The sequence below is a fragment of the Tauraco erythrolophus genome, chromosome 6 (genome assembly GCF_009769465.1).
Source record: "Tauraco erythrolophus isolate bTauEry1 chromosome 6, bTauEry1.pri, whole genome shotgun sequence".
Taxonomy (NCBI): Eukaryota; Metazoa; Chordata; class Aves; order Musophagiformes; family Musophagidae; genus Tauraco; species Tauraco erythrolophus.
The window spans coordinates 6642560-6664454 of NC_141470.1; the positions used below are offsets into that span (position 1 = coordinate 6642560).

Sequence of the window (21895 nt, forward strand, 5' to 3'; positions counted from 1 at the left end):
GCCGGCAACGGCAGAGCCGCTGTCCCAGCTCGGCCGGAAGGCGCAGCGGGGCGCCGGTGGCGGGGCTGGGACGGAGCCCCCGGGGCGCTGGTGGCAGGGCTAGGACGGAGCCCTCCGGCTGCCGGTGGCGGGGCTGGGACGGAGCCCTCCGGCTGCCGGTGGCGGGGCTGGGACGGAGCCCTCCGGCTGCCGGTGGCGGGGCTGGGACGGAGCCCACCGGCTGCCGGTGGCGGGGCTGGGACGGAGCTCCCCGGCTGCCGGTGGCGGCGCTGGGACGGAGCCCCCCGGCTGCCGGTGGCGGCGCTGGGACGGAGCCCCCCGGCTGCCGGTGGCGGCGCTGGGACGGAGCTCCCCGGCTGCCGGTGGCGGCGCTGGGACGGAGCCCCCCGGCTGCCACCGGTGGCGCTGGGACGCGTCCATCGGCAGCAAGAGCGGCCGCCAGCTCCCGGCGCGCGCCGCCGCCTTTTCCGGTCGGGCCGTCCCGCCCCGCCAGCGGGAACTACAGCTCCCGGCAGGCAGCGCGCATGCGCAAAGCTGGGCGGAAGTGGGCGGAGCAGCCGCCGCAGGCCCCACCCCCTTTGCGCCGGCCGCCATTTTGTCACCGACTTTCACCCGCCGCCCAACGGGGCGTTTTTTTTTTTTCTTAAAGGAGAAGCGACAGCCAAACGCGGCGACCCCGCCGGGCCCCGCCGGAACGGCGAGCGGCGCCGCAGCTCCGCGGCAGGGAGCGGCCGCGCGGGGCGGGGGGCGAGCGGCTTCCCCGGCCAGGCCTCGCCCGCAGGGCGAGGGGCCCTGGGGGCAGTCGGAGGGGCGCAGGCAGCGGCGGCGGTAGGGAGCCCGGCGGTGCCGAGGGCCGGGCGGCGGCCGCGCGGCGGACGGACGCACGGGCGATCTCGGCGGCGGAGCGGCGGCCGGAGGGGCCGCGCCGAGGCGGGCGCCGCAGCGGGGCTGGCCGCGGCGGCGGGGGGGGGGGGGGCGGCGGGCAGCGGGAAGCGAGCGCGGCGGCCCCAGCGGCGCGTGCGCGGCGTGTCGCACGCCCGGAGAGCGGCGCGGTGATTGGCCGCGCGGCGGCGGGGGGACGGGCCCCGCCGCAGCCGGGCCCGCCCATTGGTCGGGCGGCGCGCGAGCGGCGGAGAAAAGCGGGAGGTCCGAGGGCCGGAGGAGGTGGGGCTGGGGGCGGGACTACCGCTGCCTTTCCGCCCGCGGATTGGCGGGCGCGCGGAGGAGGTGGGCCGCGTGAAGGTGGGCGGCGGGCGGTGATTGGGCGCGGCTGGGGCGGGCGGGCAAGGTTGGGGGGGCGGGCGGGCGAGCGCGGAGCAGCCGCCGCCGCCCCGATGCCGGCGGGCACCGAGCAGCCGGGGGGCGCCGAGGAGCAGCCGCCTGCCCAGGGCCTGCCGGCGGCGGCGGCGGAGAGGCCGCCGTCCTCGGGCCGTCGCCGACCGCCGCTGCCCGCCGCCGAGCAGGGGGAGGAGCCTGGCGGCACCCGGGTGCTGAGGGGCGGCCGGGAGCGGAGCCGGGCCGCGGCCGCGGGGGGAGCCGCTGCCGCTGCCGCCTCCCGCCGCCGTAAGGCCGAGTATCCCCGGCGCCGACGGAGCAGCCCCGGGGCCCGGCCCGCCGCCGAGCAGCCCGCCGCCGAGACGCCGCCCGCGGCCAGGAAGGCCCCCCGGGCCGGGTGAGTGCCGTGCGGCGCCGGGCTTGGCGCCCGTCCTCCGCGGGGTCGGGATCGGGGCCGGGGGTGGGGGGGGCGGCTGGCGGGCGAGCTCGAGCGGCGCCTGGGCCCCGTGGCCGGCCAGCAGCCGCGGGGTGCCCCGCGCCTCCGCCTCTTTGTTCCGGGCAGAGCTGGGACCGGCCCGTGCCGGCCCCGCCGCGCCTTTCCCTGGAAGGGCAGCGTCCCGAGCGCCGCCTGCCCCGGGCCGCCCTGCCCGGCGCAGCGGGCTGCCTTCGGTTGTACGCGAACCCGTAAGCACCTCCCTCGGCGCTCCGCGGAGCCCGGCTTGTTTGGCTCCGTACGCCGAAAGTCCCGGTGCGGGAGGTGGCGGGCCTTACTTTCCCGTGAGGCGAGGGCTGCCTCCCGCTGCTGCTGTGGCTCTGGGGTCGGGAACTGGCCCCACGCGTGTGGACGCTGGCAGCGTGCGGTAACGTGGCCGATCCGCCTCGCTCTAGCGACGGAGCCCCTCTCCTTCGGACTGCGCTGTCAGGAGCAGGGCTCGGCTCTTGCTGATGGGCCGTTACGGTTCACCCGGACCCTCCCTGGGTGGAACAATCCGTGCTGGTGTGAGGGGTTGAAACTGTTGGTTGCAGAGCGAGGCGGTGGGTCTGCCCACGGTGGGGAATCGGGGCTCCTTCTCCACACGTTCGGTTTCTGGTTTCTGCCGCCGTGACGTACAAGCTGTCCCTGACACTCGCCTTTTGTGTTCTTGCAGGTGCGCAGATAAAGCAGCGGGTAAAGGTAAGAGCTGAGTTGCTTACTCCTGTCCTACTGTCATCTAGAAAGTCAGGGCTTTCCCACGGAGGTAGCCAGGCACCTGTTGGATTGTCCTTTTAAAGAACCGTTTGTTGCTTGATGACATGCGGTTTCTTTCCAAGATCTCCCTCAGGATCGCGGAGCAGCAGTAAGCCGCTGCTGACGTTGCGTGTGCCCAACACGCAAAAACTTACTCTTCCATGTAACTACTAGGGTATTGCTGTGCTGTCGGAAGTTGAGACCACACTGCGCCGCCGTTTGACAGCTCGTTACGCAGCGATCCCAAGTAGCTGGCAAAACCTGGGCCTGCGTCTGTTCTGCTGCTGTCACGAATACAGCTGCAGGTCCTCAAAGCACACATGAAAGATGTGGAAATAAGAATGTTCAAATATTTACACTTGACCTTTTCTAGCTTTAGTGGATGGTGGATTTTTTTATGCTCATGTCCCAGGGATGAAAGAGAAAAGTTTTGAAGGGGAGAGAGTAGCTTAACAGGTCTAGTCAAGAAACTGTGGGGAGCTGCAACCAGGAGCAGAACTTTCTTGCAAACTGTGTGAACTCCGTGCATCTACTCAACAGTTTCTTGTATAGAAAAAACACGTTAGAGGGCTTTACTCCTTACCTAGTGATGACTTCTGAGAGGGTTCCAAGTGAGAGGCTTTGCATAGTGTTGGTGTTGATGTGGCACTGGAGAATTGTCACAGAACGAAGTAGTGAGGAAAGAAGGTCGTATGCCTGTGCAAATGAATTCGCCTTTCTGCTGGGGCTGCTCAGTTCTTGTTTGCAGGCGTTTGTGCCTTGAAGGTTGACTGTATTCTTGCAATTCTGTAAGTTTATTCCTACAAGTCTATAGCTGTGTTCCATTCGGGTGTTGAAATCCGCCAGCAGTTCTGTCTGGCAAGGTGTATTTTTGTGGCCCAGAGCACTGGGGCCACTGGTGTGTGCTCAGCACAGACCCCACTTGTGTGGGTTCACCTCTTCCTGCGTGAAGGGCGGGCAGAGTATCGTAAGAGCTTCAGCCGTTTAGGTCAAAGCAAAGTTGCTGAAGTGTGTCGAAAGGTGTGGTGTTGTCGCTTAATAACCCTGTAGCGCTAACGCTGTGTTTTAAGGGTGTTTCTCAGGTTTTGGATACCCTTAAGCAGCAGTGCTTACACGACGGCGGTGGAAAACAGGCAGAATAGTCCTGGTTTTACGCCAGTTTCTGGGGATGTGCTTGGAAATGGCAAATGTCAGTCTAAAATTTGCCAAGTCTGGTGGCTCTCTGCACTCTAGCCGCTTTACACTTTAACTTTGGGCACGGAGAGATTCAACAGTCCTGGAATGTGAGAGTGGAAAAAGTACGTAGTAGATTTCTTGGGCTCTTTTTTTATGATTAGACTTGCAGCCAAAATGGATGGCATGAATGTTTGCATGGAAATCGGCACTGAGAAGTGATGACTGGGAAATCTACCTTGGTAATTTTTTTGTTTGTTTCTTGTTTGTTTTTTAGTCTTTAAAGATGCAGATGTGGGAAAGCTGCACTTCTGTATCCAGCTGTGCGCTGGGTGAAGTCCTTGCTGCATGCTTAGTGGGGAAGACGCGGAATCAGCCCGGATAAAGCGTCTTCCTCAGATGGGTCATGCGGGAGAGACGCTTCCCTCCCTCTCCCCGTGTGGCCTTTAGCGTAAGATGTCTGAAGAAGCCGAATCAGGTGTAAGCAAACTGCAGCTTTCCTTGCACGGCAGGGCTTGGTGGTGAGGATCTCTCCCTAATTCTGGAAAGCGAAATACCGTTCGTCATTTCACCCCGGGGCTGAGGAAGAAATCTGGTAAAAAACGCTGAGTGGTTCTGGTGAAGGCTTTGCATTTAGTGCTGGCACTCGCTGGCGTGAGTTCTGGAGCTGAACTCCGCGTTACGCCGTTATCTTTTCCCGTGGAGTACTGAATCCGGCGCAGAACGTTAGATTTGCACGAGCTCAGCCGTAACTGTGTACAGGGCCGGTGGCCTGTGGAAGTGGGACAGACCTGGTGGCGCCTTGTGCCTGTTGGGCAGGCGGCAAACTTGCTGCACCAAAGTTCAGTTAGTAAGTTCTGCTGCCTTCCGTTTGGGATTATGTTGCAAAGTAAAGCCGCCGGTGATGCTGTTGCTAAAGAAAAGCTCCGAGGTGTTGGACGTGATCGCGGCCGAATTTGTGCTGTTAGTTATAACCAAGGTGCTGTAACAGTGGAAGCGCCTCGCAGAGTTTGCGGTTCCTCCGTGCAGCACCGCGGGATCAGAAGGATTTTCTGCTCGCCGACTCGGGAGCGCAGGCACAAAGGTCTGGCTGCGTGGGTGTCTGATGGGACGATTACGGGAGGGTTAAAGTCAAAGGTGTGTGTTGTGTCAGTGCGAGCGTGCGGCTGTTACCGCGCCGGCGTGCGCGAAGGCAGCCGCAGAGTCAGCCATGCCCAGCGTGTTTCCTGTCTCGCCTGCTTAGTCATGCAGTTGCAGTATCTCCCCAACGTGTTTCTGGGGAAATATTAGTTACATAAGTGGGATGTTTAATCTCAGCTTAGAAGTGAATTCATGTAGCCTGGGTCAGGCCGTGCAGTGTAATTCACATCTCGTTTCCCACGACGCTGTATATTCTTGTGGAAACAATTTTCATTTTAGTTAGGCCTGAATAATTTTAATTATTGGAGTATAGATTTAATGAACACACCTCGTGTCCTTCCATCACTGAACTGAAAACTCAGCGCTTGCTGTGACTCTTAGTCCTGTTAGCAGTCAGACAAAACTGTCTTCTCCGGTGTAATTTTGCACGCAAACCAGTTCCTGACTCTGTCCACCTTTTTGCAAGGTTTTACCTCTGCCGTTTAGTGACCACTTTTAAGAGTTTGGACGAAATCTTTCCATCCGTTTACAGCTGAAAAAAGGGGCTGTGTAGCTGTTCCGCAGGGAGTGTTGGAGTAGTGGCCGAATGCAGAGATGCCAGGTTTGTGCTTAGTGGCAGAGCCCTGTCTCACTGCGTTCCCAAAGCATCGCTGCTTCCTCGTGAGTTTTAGAGCCCCAGGTTGCAAGAGGACTACTCCTGCAGTAAGGGGCAGGAGGGTGGGGACGGGAGCGTTCATACGACCGTGATACGCCACAAAAGAAGGCTCAGGTTGCCGAGTCTCCGTGCCTGGTGTTGCTCCGCCGTGTCACGCAGCTGAAACCGCAGAACCCTCGTTTATGCCAGTTGCTTTTCTGGCATGTTTTCGTTTTGCAGTTCTGTGTTGGCGTGGGCGCTTTTCTGCAAGGACAGGAGTGAGATCCGATGTAATTCTTCAGGTGCTCGTAGGCACACGTCCGTGTGGCGCTAGTAAAAGGCGGAAAGAAGAGTTTGTTGCAGAGGTGAAACGGCCACGCGAAGCCTTTATTCCCTTCAAGCTGTGAGCAGAAGAGGTGTGGAGCCCTGTGGATGGGGAGTCCTCTCTTTGGAAGGTGTTCTCAAGTCAAAGCTCTTGCGCGGCGCGGGCTGGAGGATGACGCCAGCGGTGTTTCCGCATGGTTATGGGAAGCGCGTGTTAGAAAGGGAGTTGTGTGCAACGCTCCTGTCGGCTCTCCACGTGTGCGAGTGCCTGCGATTTGTTCTGCGACAGTTTGGGGCCGTGTTTCCCCCCGAGCTGTCCGTGCGAGGCTCCTGTCGTGCCCTTTGTGCGTGGCCGGTATCGCAGCCGTTGTCCCAGCGCAGCGGCTTCCCAGCTGCGATGCACAGGCTCGGGAGAGGGGAGGTCGGGGAGCTGTTTGTTCAAGGGCTGTGGAAGGAAACGCATGGGGAAATACGAGCTTGCTCTGCCGCAGTCCGCTTTCAACTGCTAGAAAAACTGGAAGAGTGCACAGAGGAAAAAAAGACGGAAAACTTTAGGAGTCTAGTTGTACAAAATGGTTTCGTAGCATAGATAACTCACGTCGTACCTCATTGTATTCCTAAACCTTCGTGCTGCTTCGGTAATGGCTGCTTTCCCTTGAGACTCGATCAGCATTTTGAGAGAGAAATGTCGTTACTTAAAATCAAACCTTGTAAGGATGTACTGAATTTTAAAGAACTCGGTTTGCCCGGACCTACTTGGACACCTGCGAGGATTTTCCCGTGTCCCGTATGCACGATTTCACAGCTTTTTTTGGGGGAGCCACTTGGACAGAGGTTTGCACTGGGATTTTTTTCCGGAGTTTCGTTTTGTCTGTGTTGTTATAAAATTACGTGCTCAGTGCCTTATCTGTTGTACGACTACTGTGTTAAATCTCAGTCACAGTCTGAGAGGTGTATATGTTGTGGGTGTGTTTATCTTCATAATAGTTGTTTTGGAACTTAATAATTAATTGTTTGTTTTCCTCTCAGGTGTACGTGGGTATTTTCTGAAAGCGTCTGCTTTGCAGGATGAGTAAGAGTCTTCCAAATGCTTTATAAATCAAAGTCTGGAAGATTTCGTGTTAGTAATCGACAAACTGTTAATGCGTAACCGTTGAAAGTTTCGTTTTTCCATACACGGGGGATAAATAAAGTGCCATGGATGTTTGTTACTGATGTGACAGAAAAGCAGAGGAATCTGTTGTTGCAACAAGCTCACCTCCGAGCTGCGGGTTGGAACGGGGTCGGTGAATGGAAGCCGGGACAAGCGTGGCTGGTAAAACGAGCTGTGGAGTCCGGAACAGCTCCCGGTTCCGAGTGAGCGAGTGCGTTTTCGAGCTGCCGGTGTCGCAGAACTGATGTGCAGCAATGCGCCCGTTACGAAGGGCTGGCTTAGGCCAAGTCGACACGTTGTGCTGTGAGCAGCAGAAGCAAGGAGCGCTGCTTCCAGAGGGTTTCTGTTCCTCATCCCCCGGGAAACCCGAGCACAGCGGTGTCTCCCCACGGTGCTGCTACGGCCCCGGTACCGGCATTGCTCCTGCACACCCTTCCTGCGGGGAGCGGTAGTTCACGTGCCCGTTCTCTGGCTGCCTGCTTGTCTTTCCCAAAACACAGAGCAACGTGGCCGCTGCATCCACAGGTTGTCAGGGGAACGGGGGCAGGAGAACGGTGGGCAGATGCAGCGTGATGGCGCAAGATGGAGGAACCACTGCTTCTTCAGGAAGTAAACGCGTTCAGTTTGGACTTTCCCACTCTGCTCCTTGCAGTGAGTGATTGATACGTGCCTGGGACTTTGTTTTCCTTCGGTGCTTGGAAGGAAGGATGGGGTGGTGTCAGCTGTGGGATGCGTGTATTCCCCGCTCAGGCCCTTGTTAGCTTGCTGTCCATCACCCAGGCACGTTCTTAACGCTTGCCACATCCAGGATGTAAAACCAGTAGCAGTGAGTGCCCTTTTCCTGGGACAGTCTCCTACAGAGAAGGTGCTGTGGGGTGGGGGAGCGATGTGGCTGTAGGTGAAGCAAGAAACAAAGCATGAGGAAGCACGAGTGCCAGTCTCGGGGGCTTCCTGCGGGTACCCTGCCTGCAAAGGGGATTTACAATACGGGGAGGGATTGAGACTCGTGAGGAGGGTGTTTTATCTCCTGGTCTGGGAGACAGCGGACAATCTTTGGGAGTTATCCCTGTTGTTTCGGTTTGTGGCAATGCTGCTATATGTAGAAAAATATTGTGTGGGTTCTGAGGTGGAGATGGGTTTGCTGGTTTGGTAGCCCCCTTTGCTGGTTTGGTAGCCCTGTGTGCGGCACTCCAGGGGCAGAGTTAGAGTGTGGATGAGAATACACTTCTGCGCGCCTGGAATGAGAGTGGATCTGTGATGACTGGTGTGCTGAGTGGAGATGGAGCGTTCCCGGGGTGAGTTCCATGCCAAAGCAGAGTGCTGCCCGGAGTCTCGCCTTTCAGTCGTCTAAATGATGATAGCAGGGCTACAACTTTGTAGCTCGTTTCCTCCTAGGCTTCCTTTTCTTGGCTTTTCTCCCTGTGATGGGGTTTTCTTCACAAATTTTGAGATTAAAGGGTGTTTGATGCCTCCTGTGTGCTGTCACTCAGATCCGTACCTGTTGCCTGCCGTGGACACTGTTCCAAGTGTAAAGGCCGCTGGGAAGAATCAGCGGAATGGTGAAAGTACGTCAGAATGAAAGCTGTTTATCGTGCAGTGCCTTAGGGCAGAGTTCAAGGTAGGAAGAACCCCAGGAGCCAAAAGATCCAAAGGATTGGTAGGACCTCAGAAGGTGGATTTTTCCCCATCTCTCTTGACTTACTTCCTGTAAGACGCAGGTATCCACGCGGTTCCCGAAACCACCTTCTGCGGAGGTTACGGGATGAGGTGGATAGTAAGAATGCCAGCGTCGGAGAGTTGCTCCGCGGGGGTGTTTCTCGGCAGACTGGATCTGCCAAGTCGTAGCGCCTGTTGCCCCCGCTCCGTGACTCGGGCAGAAGGCAGCAGCACGGGGCCTTCATCCGAGGTGGCACGTGCCGACTGGCCGGCAGACTGGGCCACAAGGATGGCGTGTGATCCCTTTCGCAGCCGCTGCTCTGAGCAGTGAGCGCTCAGTGCTGCCTTCTGCTTCGCACTGGGAATGCCTCCATCTCTGTGGTGTCTCGTGCTCTGTTGTCCTCCTGGAGTCCGAGTTCTTGTGACCTGGTGCCCATCGCCACTGTTGACACTCGCAACGACGTAACAGGATGTTGGCCTGTAATCCGTTTTCCATGTGTCTTCTGGGAGGACAGGAACCTTCCAGAGAAACTGCTGCTAGCCAGAGCTCGTGGTGTTGACAAGTTTTTACAGTTCAGCCTTTCTAATCTAAAATTTTCCTATGTTTCAGGCTCAGGATTGATTCAAGAAGCATTTTTTTGTTGGAAGGGCAGAGCCTGGTTATCTGCAATAGCAGTGTTTATTGCAGATAAATTGCTTCTCCGTGCTGTTAGCCAGACCTGCCCGGGAGTGGGCTTTCTGCGTAGGGTCATTCCTGAGAGGAGGAGTGCCGTGTTCAGCCACAGGGCCTGGAGGGAACCAGGGTGAGCGTGGTACCCGGGACAGGGCTGGAAATGACCGTGAGGTCCCTGCGTAGTCAGTTGGGAGAGGAGGCACCTCCGGACTCCTTCCGCTGGTGACACAGGGAGACAGGGACAGCCGTGTTCCTGACCTAAATGCAGGTCTGAGTCCAGGTTCTTGCTGCGGAACGTCAGAAGCTTGGGGAGGGATGCTCAAACACAGCTGAAATTGCACCACCTCCAGTGAGGGGCTTGTGGTTACCTCTAGCACAGGTCAGGTGTGTTAGACGAGAGCAGCAGGGGGAGGAGGTGCTGCTTTTCTCTCTAAGCCACTTGCTGTCTCTGTATTTAGAGTTTGTTGTTGTGGGTTTTTTTATTTTATTTTATTTTGGTTTGGTTGTGCTTTTTGTTTTTTGAGAGGCAGGCAGGATTCATCAGAAAGCTGTTTTTGTGAAGGAAAAAGGAGATTTTAGGTGTGGGAAAGAGACACAGAATTTGTTAAAAATCCAAAACTTTCCTTTTGCAATTTTAGGTTTCAGGAAAAGCCTTGGTGAGCGCTGATTCCAGCTGCTAGTGCAGCAGAATATTCTGCAGGTATATTTTTGTAGTTTCCTGGGGCAGCTCTGACCCTTCTGTAGGGACCTGTGTCCCCTGTTGGGAGGGTCTGGAATTATAAGGGTTTTCAACTGGTAGCTCTGTATTGCTTTATGAGTTCTACTGCAAAGTAAATACGTGATGCTCCTCCGAACTGTGGGGTTTTTTGGAGGTACGCAGCGGGTCCCACGGGCCGTGTGGTTCAGCCTTCCGCCATCCCACTAGCTCAGACACGTTGACAACCTCCTTGTGGTGGGCGTCCAAAGCCGGAGGGGGAATCCAAATGTGGTCCAACAAGTGCTGAGCGATGGGAATGAACAGTGTCCCTCTGTTTCCTGTCCGTGCTCCTGTGAATGGCACCCAGGATGCCGCGGACCTCCCTCACTGCCAGGGCACGCTCGGGCTCCTGACGTGCAGTTTGCTCTTCGCTGGGGCTCTCGGTGTGGCAGAGCTGCTCCCTGGCTGGTCCGTGGGGGACTTTGCCAGCAGAACCGTGACAAACTCTGCAGCATCTCGGTGGTGCTGCTGGCTGGGGCTCAGGTGGCAGAATCCCACCCGGAACCAGGCAGCCATGTGAATGTCTTTGGGCAAAAAGGAGCAGGTCAGAGCTCAGCTGGAGCGCAGGGGCTGCGGAGCGCCGCGGGCGGCTGTGTGTGCCATGGCGGTTGCAAACCCGCAGTGCCGAGCGGAGCTGCTTGGAGTTAATTTCTTCAGCACATCGCTTGTGGAATTTCGGAAGGCGTTTGAGCTCGTTAAGGCCCAGTGACACAGCAAGCACCAAAAAGTGAGATCGAGTGAGCTGCACTTGGGAATCTCAGTTTTTAAGGGATGAGCTTGCCAAAATGCATCTGGAGATCAGCCACCAGCCAAAAAAGAAACCGCCTGTAGAAGTTACAAACGAGTGCAGAGACCTCAGGCTGGCAGTGCTGGCGATCCGTTTTGCCCTGGCGTAAGGCCAGAAACACCCAGCTTGGGCTCCTCAGGGTTATTACCAGGTGCACACCCCCAATTAAAAGTGTGTTTGGGGGATTCTCCGAACACGACTTTTAATGTGGTCCCATTTGGAAGCTCGTCTTTCATGAAGCAGTTGCTGAGGTTTGTGTCTATCGTGTAGTTTTCCAGGGGGGTCAGAGCCAGTAAATAATCATCTTGTAAGCCTTTACCAGAGAAAAATGTCAGCTGTTTTTAAATATTTCTGCCCTTACTCGGAGGCAGTAGGAAAAGTGGTGAGTTTTGAACGAAGGCTCGCCGAGGTCACGCCGGGCTGTGCCCTGTCTGCCTCGGCAGAGCTGCGCTCCGAATCCGCGGGACTCGGTGGTTTCCCCGCCACAGCAGACAAGGGCAGTTGTGCTATTCGGCGGAGAGGAGCGTGAATTAGTGATGGCATTTATGCTTTGTTAATGTTAAAGAGATTGCAACGGGTGTTTCAGATCCCAAAGAAGAGAAGGAAGAGAAGGAAGTGTCCAGTGCCCTCAGCCATGGCTCTCCGGTCCGCGCAGCCAGGCCCAGCCGAAGCTGGCGCAGCAGCAGGGCGGCCGCCGCGGCCCGCCAGCGCGACACGGAGAATTCGCGTGCCTCCAGGTCCAAGACTGGTTCCCTGCAGCTTGTCTGCAAGTCGGAGCCAAACACAGACCAGCTCGAATACGGTACGTGGGAAGCCCTGGCATGGCAGTGCCTGGAGGTAGTGATGTCTCGGGAACCCTGGGAGGGAGCCGAACGTGGGTGTAGCTCTGTGAGCTGTGTGCGGATCGTGGCTGGTGCAGGTGTGGTGCCGCTCGGTCACGAGTACCTTCTGCCACCAGCACTCTGGCACTGAATGTCGACGGAGGTGTCTTGAGACAGATGGGCTTGCTGCAGCGAGCACAGGCTGAAACCTAACGGTGACTTTTCCTTTCAGAGGTCACAGAAGAGCATCAGTCGCCAGCCGGAATCAGGTAGGAAGCTCTTTAGTTTGTGGTATGTCTTCCTGTTTAGTGTCTCAAGAAGGGAAAATAAGGGCCTGAGGTTTTTTCAAAATAAATGCTTCTGTGAAAGGATCTATGGATGGATCATGGCTATGTTTTCGTTCAGGCCTGGACCTTTGCATGTTCAGCCTGGATTGCACGTGGACTGCAGATGTCAGGAGATATTGTGGAGAAAGGATAGTGAGAGTCGATCTGGGTATTTCACCCGGTGGCTTTATTCCTTCAGGAGCAAACGCAGTAGTTAGGTGGGTTCACAAGAGGAGACTGCTCTGCCCAGGCTGTCTGTTCTGGCTGCCGTCACACTCCATAGCCAGTGTAAGCTGGTAGCTTTCCCCAGTCACACCGGATGGGAAGGTGCTGTGTAGAAGTGCCTTTCCCATCCCAGGGGATGGTGCGTGAATATTCTTGCAGTCGTGCTTAAGCTGTTGCTGCTGAAGTCCTTTGTTCTCCTTTTCTCCCAGCAGTGATGATGAGGAGGAGATGCTCATCAGTGAGGAAGAAGTTCCCTTCAAAGATGATCCAAGAGATGAAACCTACAAGCCCCATCTAGAGAAGTACGTTGGATTACGTACTCAGTGTGGTTTTAGACCCCCAACAGTTGTGACATCTTAGTTGAAGGAGCTTACTACAGCTCAGAAGCACCTGTGCTGGTTGCTAAGGTGGAACGGCTCCCGTTGGACGCAGTGTTTGCTAAATATTGCCTGCAGCTCTTGGGACTGCTCTTCTCTAACGGGCTAAAGCCTTTAGAGCCCTGCTGGCTGCCAGGTTCTTCCTCAGTCGTCGTTCATGCTTTTGCTTAGAAGTGGGACTGGATAGAAGTTCAGGGCTATTTATCCATTTTTTGTCTGAAATCTTTGTAAAAAGCAGACAACGGGAAGAATATTGGAGTAATATGTTGCATTTGTATCTTTGCAGGGAAGCACCAAAGCAAAGGAGAAAAGCTAGCAAAGGGAAGGAGGAGAAGGAGAAACAGAAAGAGATTAAAGTAGAAGTGAAAGAAGAGAGTGAGTTTCAGGAAGATGAAGAACCGCCGAGGAAGTGAGTAAAACTCTGCAGTTACACGTAGCGGTGTGTGTGGTGTATTTTGTGTTCTTGCTGCTGTGTGACCGTGTTTTGTTGTTCCTGGCTTCCCCTCTCCAACTCTGGGTCTGAAGGATGATAGGGCAGAACCTTTTTGTTCTGATAGAAGTCCTGCTTCCTAGGACCTTGCACGCATTCAGCAAGGGAAAATGAGAGTTGGTGTCTTCGTTTAGTTCAAGACGAGGGGTTTTTTCTCCGTACTGTGGTTTAGTTGGCCTATCTGGATATGGCCACACAGCGTGAAAAACTTCAGAGCATTCTTAAAGTTGGCTCCTGTTGTGATGTCTGAGTGGATTAGACTGTGTTAGAAAGCCAGTCTGAGAAGGCAGCACCTCTTCTGCTGTGTGCCCAGAGGCAGCCACGGGGATGCTTTGTGCCTGTTGTGTGGCGGGTGTCCTCTTTGTACGGGACTAACGAACCAGAGCTCAGGAGAAACAAGTGTCTTCTCCCTTGTTTTGGGGAAATCAAAGAACAAACTTCTGCTGCCTGGTCAGTCACTGCTGCTTTGAGTGGAGGCTCGGAACCTTTGGGTATGCTGGGTCTGGAACTCAGCACTGAAGCTTTCCTTCTGGCAGGTGAGGTAGACTGGATTTACGTGTGTCAAAGCCCCTCTTTGGCAGGGCTTGACGGGAGGGGAAGCAGTTTTTGTGCTTTACCTCCTCTGCCAGCGACTGGAACAAACGATGCTCCCTCTGCTGGTCTGTGCGTGGGGCTCTGCACACCTCTTCTAATTTCTCTTGTTTCTAAGCTGCTGCAGAGCAGCTTTCTGTTGGAGAGGAGTAAGGATGCTGATGTTTTGAGAACTTTTTTTTCCTGTTAGAGATGGCTTTCTGAGGCTCGTAGTTGTCGTTTGAATCAGACATTACTTCTTGTGCATAATAAAACCTGTGCCTCTTCTGAAGTCTTGGCTCGAGTGCTGAGCGTCTCTTCAGTGTGTTACTGGCGTGGTCTTGCTAGCAATAAAGGTGTCTCAGTACAGTCTAGAAGAGACTTCCATCCATCTGCTCTAAGTGTCTCTGCAGCAATATGATCAAGCAGGCACGATGTTCTGGGCAGAGGTGTTGCTTGGGAGGGTGCATTTTACGTCTAAGTATAGGTCTGCTCAGGCGGAGCGTAATTTTTTGCCTTGACATGTGTATAAGCTGCTATAGTTAATTCAGAGGACTGTCAAATAGCTGCTAGATCATTAATGCCGTTCTTCCTAGTCCTACAGGTGCATATCACATGAAAAACATCAAAACATTCCCCAGCAGAGCAGAGGAAATGGGGTGCACCATCAATTCTGGACTGTGTTGATAAAAAAATGCATTAGGAAACGGGAGGGCTTGTGAGAGCAAACCACACGAAGCACTTATTTCTCAAGAATGTTGCCTTCCTCGGAGTCTGCCTCCAACTTGCACTTGATTCATTTTCCGAGAGCTGGCAGTTAAGGAAGCAATAGCTTGCTGACTGTCTGCAGCAGGAACTTACAGGGGCGGAGTGTCGTGTGCTGATGTGCAGCCTGGAAGGGGATGAATTCAGTTGTAAGGTTGCAAGTTGTTTGGACAGTTGCAGGTTTAAAAGAAAGAAAGTGAAGTGTGTGATGCCTGTGTTTGTTTTTTTTTTTTTAAATAACCCTTCCTCACTCTGTTGTGGCAGAAGAGTTGGTAATTTCTAACCGTCACCTGTTGGGCTTTGGCTGCCTGATACCAGTTTTACTGGTGTCTGCACGGTTGTGAGTGGTGGGCTGAGACACGCCTGAGCGAGGCAGCCGTGTTCAGACGTGAGTTGTGTGCCAGACCTGGTAGGTGGCCACGCAGCTGCAGCCTGGCCGTGCCAGCAGAGGCAGGGCGATTCGGGGTCTGCCACGTGCCGCCTGATGCCGCGCAGAAGGAAGTGTCACCCAGGAATCAGAAACGTGAGGACCACGGCTCCACGGGGAGCGGTCTTCTGTGTGACGGGGCAGTTCTGTGGAACGCAGGGACGGTTTGCATGGAGGCCTGGGGACTGAACTTCTCAAGGGAGCCTGTCTATCTGTTACAAGAGTGTTTCCTTAGAAGCTCCTCAGGTGTTTGATTCAGAGCAGGTGGCTGAGCAGCCCGAGCAGCTGACGAGCCGGGTGCAGTGTTACTTGTCAGCCTAAAGGCATAGAAGGGTTCTGTAGTATTCCTTGCAGCGTGCCCCTGCTTTATGGCACACACTTCAAAAACTCTGCCTGCTACCAGTGTAAAGAAGCTTCTTTTGATTCTGTTTGTGTAACCCTGTTACAGGAGGGGAAGGAGGAGAAAGGATGACAAGAGCCCAAGGCTGCCCAAGAGAAGGTGAGTGATCCCCGCTACTCATTTGCTGTGAAGACTTGCTTCCCTCCTGTCCTACACAGAGATGTGGGTTGTCTCTAAGCCCTGTCTCTTGCCCAGTATAGAAATCTACCTTAAAGGGGCGGGGGGGGGGAAATAGCAGCATGCCTTGACTTCCTTCTGTTTTTTCCCCCTTCGCCCTGTAGACGTGGGTTTGATTTCTTTCAGTTGAACCAACTCTTCCCCCACCTTCTGAGTTGATTCCTAGCCTGGCATTGCCCAGCAGTAAGGTTCTGGGAACGCCGTGTCTCCTGGGGTTCTCCCAGCTGTGGGGCGAGCCCTTGAGTAGTGCTGGGAGCAGAGGGAAGTCGTGAACAGCGTCTCCATCAGCATAGCCCAAACAGGACCGTCGGAGCAGCAATCCTTTGCTCTCCCGTCACCAAGCTGCGCTCGCACTCGCTTACCTCGCCGCTGCCCGGGCTTCAGGTGCGTCAGCTGACGGCTCTGCCTGTTTCCTTACTGACTCCTTAGGAAGAAGCCTCCCATACAGTATGTCCGCTGTGAGATGGAAGGCTGCGGCACAGTCCTGGCTCACCCACGTTACCTGCAGGTTGGTTGAGATTTTTCACTTCCTGAATGGCACATGCCAGGGCAGGGAAGGGCCAGTTGGAACAGGCAGCTAAGCCTCCGCTGGCACTGAAGTGCTCCTTCCTTTCACTGTCTTTTTGGTAGGCTTAATCAAACGTGGCCAGTTGTGGCCACGTCTGTGTCTATCTGTCCTGTTGCTAGATGTCCACGATTGTTTGGCTTTCTTCTCTCAATGGAACACAAAGCCTTTGTGTTCATGGGATGAGGGTGTCTTGCTGGCGATTGGAGCCTGGTGGCCCGCTGTTCTCTTAGCCATGTAAAGAGGGAGACTACAGCCTTTCACTCTTCCTTTCCAGCATCACATAAAGTACCAGCACTTGCTGAAGAAAAAATATGTGTGTCCTCATCCCTCCTGTGGTCGGCTCTTCCGACTCCAGAAGCAGCTCCTGAGGCATGCCAAACACCACACAGGTACAGGAAGGTGGGAAATGGATAGAAACTCCTCCTCCGGTCAGTGAACAGAGAGGGCGGGGAGAAATGCAAAAGCCTCTAGGACTTCTGGGGGGAGTGAAGCCAAGGCATGTGGCATGAATTTGCAGCAGTAGCAGGGTGTTATTTCCTTCTGGATTACTGTCTTTTAGCAGAAATGAAAGAAACAGGCTACAGAGTTGTTACTTGCCAAGGGGTCAATTATCACTCAGGTTCTGTAGAGGCATAAACCAAGCCTATCTTTTATCCTAGTCTGCCAGTCCTTCGGTGTTGGTCAGAATGGATAATTAGCTCTTAGGAGAGTCTTAATCATGCATTAACTCTCCAGATCAGCTGCTGTGGTGCATTGTGGGACACCTCCTCCTTTGCTATGCCTGCTGCCCTCCCAGCACTTCTAGTTCTGCTGCTTCCTGGGCAGCTTAACCTGCAACACGTGAGATCTGGGAAAGGGAGCAGGTCTGCGGGACAGTAACGCTCCAACCGGTGTTGCTTTTTAGATCAAAGGGATTACATCTGTGAGTACTGCGCCCGGGCGTTTAAGAGTTCTCATAACTTGGCGGTGCACCGAATGATCCACACGGGCGAGAAGCCCTTGCAGTGAGTACCTCTGCCTGTCTCTTGCTCCCCTCCTTCGAGGGACCCTCGGGTACACCCGTTCTTGGCCTGCACCGAGAGCAGGGGCAGCTGTGAAGTCGGGGCCGGAGCCTGTTCGGGGTGACCCAGCTCCCTTGAAACGCGTACCTGTAGGAGCGTTCGAGCTGCCGCTTGTCTGGCCGGCTCCTTGAGGCAGTGTCTCAGTAGAGATCTGAGGAACATAAGCCCTCTGCAGATAAAACTAGAAGGGCTGGAGCTATGGCAACGTCCCATTTTAGTGAGCCCTTGTTGTTTCCTGGGCTGCCTCTTTGCTGCTGTCTCCCCACGAGTGTGTGGGGACATCCCTTTGTTGTGACCTCCCGCTTCTCCCCTCCCAGGTGCGAGATCTGTGGATTCACCTGCCGGCAGAAGGCTTCCCTGAACTGGCACATGAAGAAGCACGACGCAGACTCCTTCTACCAGTTCTCCTGCAACATTTGCGGGAAGAAGTTTGAGAAGAAGGACAGTGTCGTGGCCCACAAAGCCAAGAGCCACCCTGAAGTGCTGATTGCTGAAGCGCTGGCTGCCAACGCGGGTGCCCTGATCACCAGCACCGACATCCTGGGCACTAATCCCGAGGCCATCGCGCCGCCCACCGATGGCCAGGGCCTCCCCCTTCTTCCCGACCCCCTGGGAAGCGCCGCCCCCGCGGATTGCCTGCTGCTGAACCCCGAGGGGATGCCGAAGACGTACTGCAGTGGGGCGGAGCGCGTGAGCCTGGTGGCCGATGGCAAGCTCTTCGTGGGCAGTGGCAGCAGCGCAAACCCAGAGGGGTTGGTCATGAACACAGAGATCCTGGGAGCCACCACGGAGGTGCTCATTGAAGATTCAGACTCCACTGGACCCTAGTGGGTGGGGAGCGCATGGGTGCTGGGACTGTTTGGACTCTGTATTTAAAAGAAAAAAAAAAAAACACACAAAAACCACAAAAAAGAGGAGACACTTACTGAAAGAGAGAAAAGTTAAACAAAACTTACAATACTAGTAAATAACCGAAGGGTCTGCTCCCCTCCAGCGTGGATGACAGCACATCCTCTTTCTCCCAGCCACTTCTCTCTCTCCCGTTGCCCCTTCGTAGAAAGGGGCACACGCTGCCATTACCAGAGCAAGTCGGATTGAGTGACGGATTTCTCCAAGGGAGGGGGGCCTGCTGGATCCCTTCGCTCTACCCCAAAGCAGATGCCTTTCCGGCTCCTCGCCGTGGCCCCACTCGCGAACCAGGAGGCACGTGATGTGCTCTGGACAGGTTTCGTAGGACTCCCTCCCGCCCCGCTCCCAACGTCTATGCATCGCTGCACTCTGGTCCTCGCAGTCTCGTTCTTCCTGCCGGGGCTGGGAGTTTGGCTTGGCACTTTAGGCCCCCTCAGCAGGGCGAGCTGCGGGACGGCGCACGTCCCTCTCCCCACCGCGCTCCTCTGCTCTGGCAGGAAGTCGAGGGAACGCCCTGGCTCGTAGATCGTGTTTGCTCGGAGAGGCCCGGGGGCTACGGGAGCCCTGCGTGGGAGAGGCAAGGAGGAGCATCCCAGTTTGACGACAGTAATTTGCACTTTGAACATGTTTCGTTTTTGTGTTGTGGTAACGAGATTCCTTATTTATTGATTAAAAAGGGTCGGTGTTTTTTAGTTATGTTCTTCGGGGGTGGGGGCGGAAAGGGTTCAGGCTGTTTCCCAGTAGGCGCCTCCGCACTAGCGAGCTGCCGGGAGCGCGTCGTGACGGCGGCGGGGAGCGCCGAGGTGAAGGCAGTGTTCTGGAGTCGGATGGCACTGGCAGCTTTTCCAGAGTAGAGGGAGCGTTCCTGGAGAAGAGCCTCTTTGCGGTGGGAGTCTCTGCAGCAGCGTTGTAGCAGGAGGATGAGGTGAGTGGTGGAACAGCTGGCGGTTGTCTCCCTCCCTTCCAGATGGGAGCGAGCTCCCTGCGGTAAAGGCTCTTTTTGCCTCCCCCCCACTCCCTAGCCTTTCGGGGAAGAACATCGTTAGCCAGGAACTCGTTCTCGTGACTTAGGACAGTTGTGAGCTGCTCGCTGCTGAGGGATGTTCTGCTCCACGTCCAGCTCTGCTGCTCCTTCCCCAGTCCAGACAAAGATCCAGGAACAGGGACTGGATGTGGCTGTCTCGGACTCGTTTCTCCAGGGCGGCAGACTGGCGTGGAACTACGGGGCTGTCAGGTTCTCCCCCTGCCCCCATTTTGGGGGGCGCGTGTTGTGCAGCTCTGTTCTCGAAGCTGCTCTTTTCTGCACAAGCGCCCCTGCTTCCCAGGAAAAGGGGTGGCTCGAGTGTTGCCCGCCGGTGCGGTGAGGACAGCTCTGAGCCCTTGGAAAACTTTATGGGATATGGTGTGTCTGCTATGGAGAGTTGGGTCTTTTTGCTCTTATCTGAGACTGTGTGTGGAGATTCAGAGGCCTTGAATTCGTAGCGGTTTTGGAAGAGGTGAAGAACAACCTGGGCTTTTTGTTTGTCTGCGTGGTTTTGTGGTCGGGTTTATGTGGTCGGGAGCAGAGCTGAAGGATGGTGTTGGAGCACAAGATAAGCTATCTCGGTCTGTAGCACACAGCGGCTGGGCAAAATCGAGTACCCGGGGTCTGGAGAATGGCAATAAACCACAGAATTTAATTATTTAATAGAAAACTTTTTACAGGAAACTGACTCTGAACACCCCCTCCCCTGTGCTGCCTGGAAATCCATCTGTGGCCCCGGCCTGACCGATTTTTATTGGGCCATTTGTCCCGATTTGCCCCTTTCCCCCCCCTTACACTGATGTCTTTGTCAGAGCAAGTTGAAACACTTCTGGTGTTGGGGCGGTTCGTGGCTGAACAGTTTGCAATCCTGGTGTCTTGTGCCCTGGGTATGGGCATCCCATGTCCCTGCACCGTGGCAGCAGTGCGGCTCCCATGCCCGCAGGAGATGTGTCTGGCCATGAGCCTTTCCTGGAGATAAGGATGAGGGCCCGGTGTGCCCAAACGCGGGTCTCCTGGGCCAGTGCAGGTCAGGTCTGCGGTGATACGGTGTTAAGCTAAACCAGTTTCTTCAGCTGGGATGATCCAGTTTCTTGCTTGGATCAAATGATTGTGATTTCCACCCGGAAGCTCTGGGATGGCCGGCTGGTCCCCTCCCCTTGCAAACTAAAGAGAAGGAGTGTGATGGGATGTGTTCAAACCCAGCTCTGACGGTTTCGCCCCCAAGCAGCGTGGACCTTGTGTCCGGGGAGACGTGGGGCTGGCCGAGCTGCGTGCCATGGTGGCATGTCTCCTGGCCTGGATTCTGGGCACCGGTAGCAGACGTGTGTGGTGGGAACAGATGCTGGTGCTCACTGCAGACCGCGCTGCTGGAGCTGCTCTTCGTGCCCTGCCCCTGCGCCCCGCGGGAGGAGTGGAGCGGGCACAGCCTTGCACGGAACACTAAGGGAGGGCTCGGGGCTTGGTTTGCTGAGGGATGGCAGTGAGATGCTTTTGGGACTCGCAGTCACCTCTGGTGGTGCAAAGCTTGGCACCTGTCTGGGAGGTGAGGGAAGTCGCCTCGTCCTGCGGCTGCCCTGAGCGGAGTAAACAGTTCGTTGTCGGCCGTGCTTCTGGGGCGCAGAATCGAGCGGCTTGTTCACTTCCCGGCCGGACACCTCCGATCCCTGCCGCTCCCCGCCTCCCCCTTCCATGCACACCTCTGAGCTCTCTTTTTTTTTTTTTCTTTTTCTGGTCTCAGCCAGTTGCCTGTCTGTCCCCTAACCACAGCCTGCTAACCCCTGGTGCAGGAGAGACTGGTGTAGCTCCCTTCCCGCTCCCGTTGGAAACCCTAAAACTGACACGGCCCTCCTGCAGCTCCTCCTCCTCCTCGTGTCTCTCCTTCACTCGCATGCAGTTTGCTTCAATAAATTATTGTAGTAGTTTGCAATAAACTTTTTTGTATTTTTTTTCCCTGTATTTTTTTGTTTTCCTCCCAGGGAGGGAGCGGAGGGGGCGCAGGGCCCTTCACCTGCGCCCGGTGCCGCGGGGAGCCGGTGGGTGCTGTTCCTGGCGCGGGGAGGGTCTCCCATCGGGGGCCCTGGGGCGCAGGGCTTGGGCCGGGAGTTGTGCCCGCCGGAGCCGGGGGGCTCCCAGAGCTCAGCAGCGCTTTTCTACGGTAGCCACCAGGTGGCAACGATGCTGTTGGGTTGGCCACCGGCCCCGGGAGCTGGGGCTGGGGTCTGGGGCAGCCCCCGGCCAGGCTGGGGCAGGGCTGGGTGTGCTGCCGTGCTGTAGGGAGTTGCAGCTCCTGATTTTTCTCTTACTGTGGGTAATACGTCACCGAAATAAACATCCCGAGGACGAACCAGACCAACCCAAAGGGCTGTTTTTGTCTTGGTGCGTGCGGCTCACCCGTGGTGGGCAGCCTGGGCTGGCCGGGACCTCCGCCGTCTGCAGCCCCACCGTGGGGCAGGCCCCCTCTGGAAAAGGGGGGTCAGACCCGGGGGACCTGGTCCCCTGCAGCCGTGGGGGAGCAAGAGGGCTGGGGGCAGCGAGGACAGGCCCCCACAGCCTGCGGGGGGTTTGGGTGGCAGCCCAGCCCGCAGCGGTGCCAGCTTCCCAGGCGCGGGGCTCCCTGCAGTCCCTGGCCGTGGAGCTCGCGCCGCTCTGTCCCGCTCAGGCCCCAGCCCCCTGCCCAGGCCGAGATGTTGAGCAATGTCCGGGCTTTCCTCACCCCTTCCCGGCAGCGGTTTCCCGCGCTCTGGCGTGAGCCGGGGGGATTAGCGTGCTGCTAATCTCACTGCACGACTGGGAGGGAGGAATGGGTCAGAGCCGGGGCCCGGAGCCTCTTGCCGCCAGGCGAGACCGTTCTGGACAAGGCGCTCGGAGTAGCGACGCATGGGGGGAATTAGGGAAATAATCTGTCGCTGTTGATCCCAGAGGCGGGAATTTGCAGCGTCGTGCCAGGCCCCAGGC

The 21895-nt window shown here is 56.3% G+C and overlaps 1 protein-coding gene across 3 annotated transcripts; it reads left to right on the forward strand.

Moving 5' to 3' along the window:
- Window positions 1-1334: 1334 nt before the first annotated feature.
- ZFP91 (ZFP91 zinc finger protein, atypical E3 ubiquitin ligase) lies at window positions 1335-20818 on the forward strand. Of its 3 annotated transcripts, none has more exons than XM_086612935.1 (11): window positions 1335-1672; window positions 2424-2449; window positions 11366-11602; window positions 11854-11890; window positions 12385-12474; window positions 12836-12958; window positions 15250-15300; window positions 15808-15886; window positions 16221-16335; window positions 16851-16950; window positions 17325-20818. In XM_086612935.1, the coding sequence occupies exons 1-11, from the start codon at window positions 1335-1337 to the stop codon at window positions 17833-17835; spliced, it is 1707 nt and encodes a 568-aa protein (XP_086469061.1). In that variant the 3' UTR covers window positions 17836-20818. The 3 variants fall into 3 exon arrangements, with proteins under 3 accessions (XP_086469061.1, XP_086469063.1, XP_086469064.1); XM_086612937.1 differs by having other exon boundaries at window positions 11387-11602; window positions 12382-12474; XM_086612938.1 differs by having other exon boundaries at window positions 11387-11602.
- The last annotated feature ends 1077 nt before the right edge of the window (window positions 20819-21895 follow it).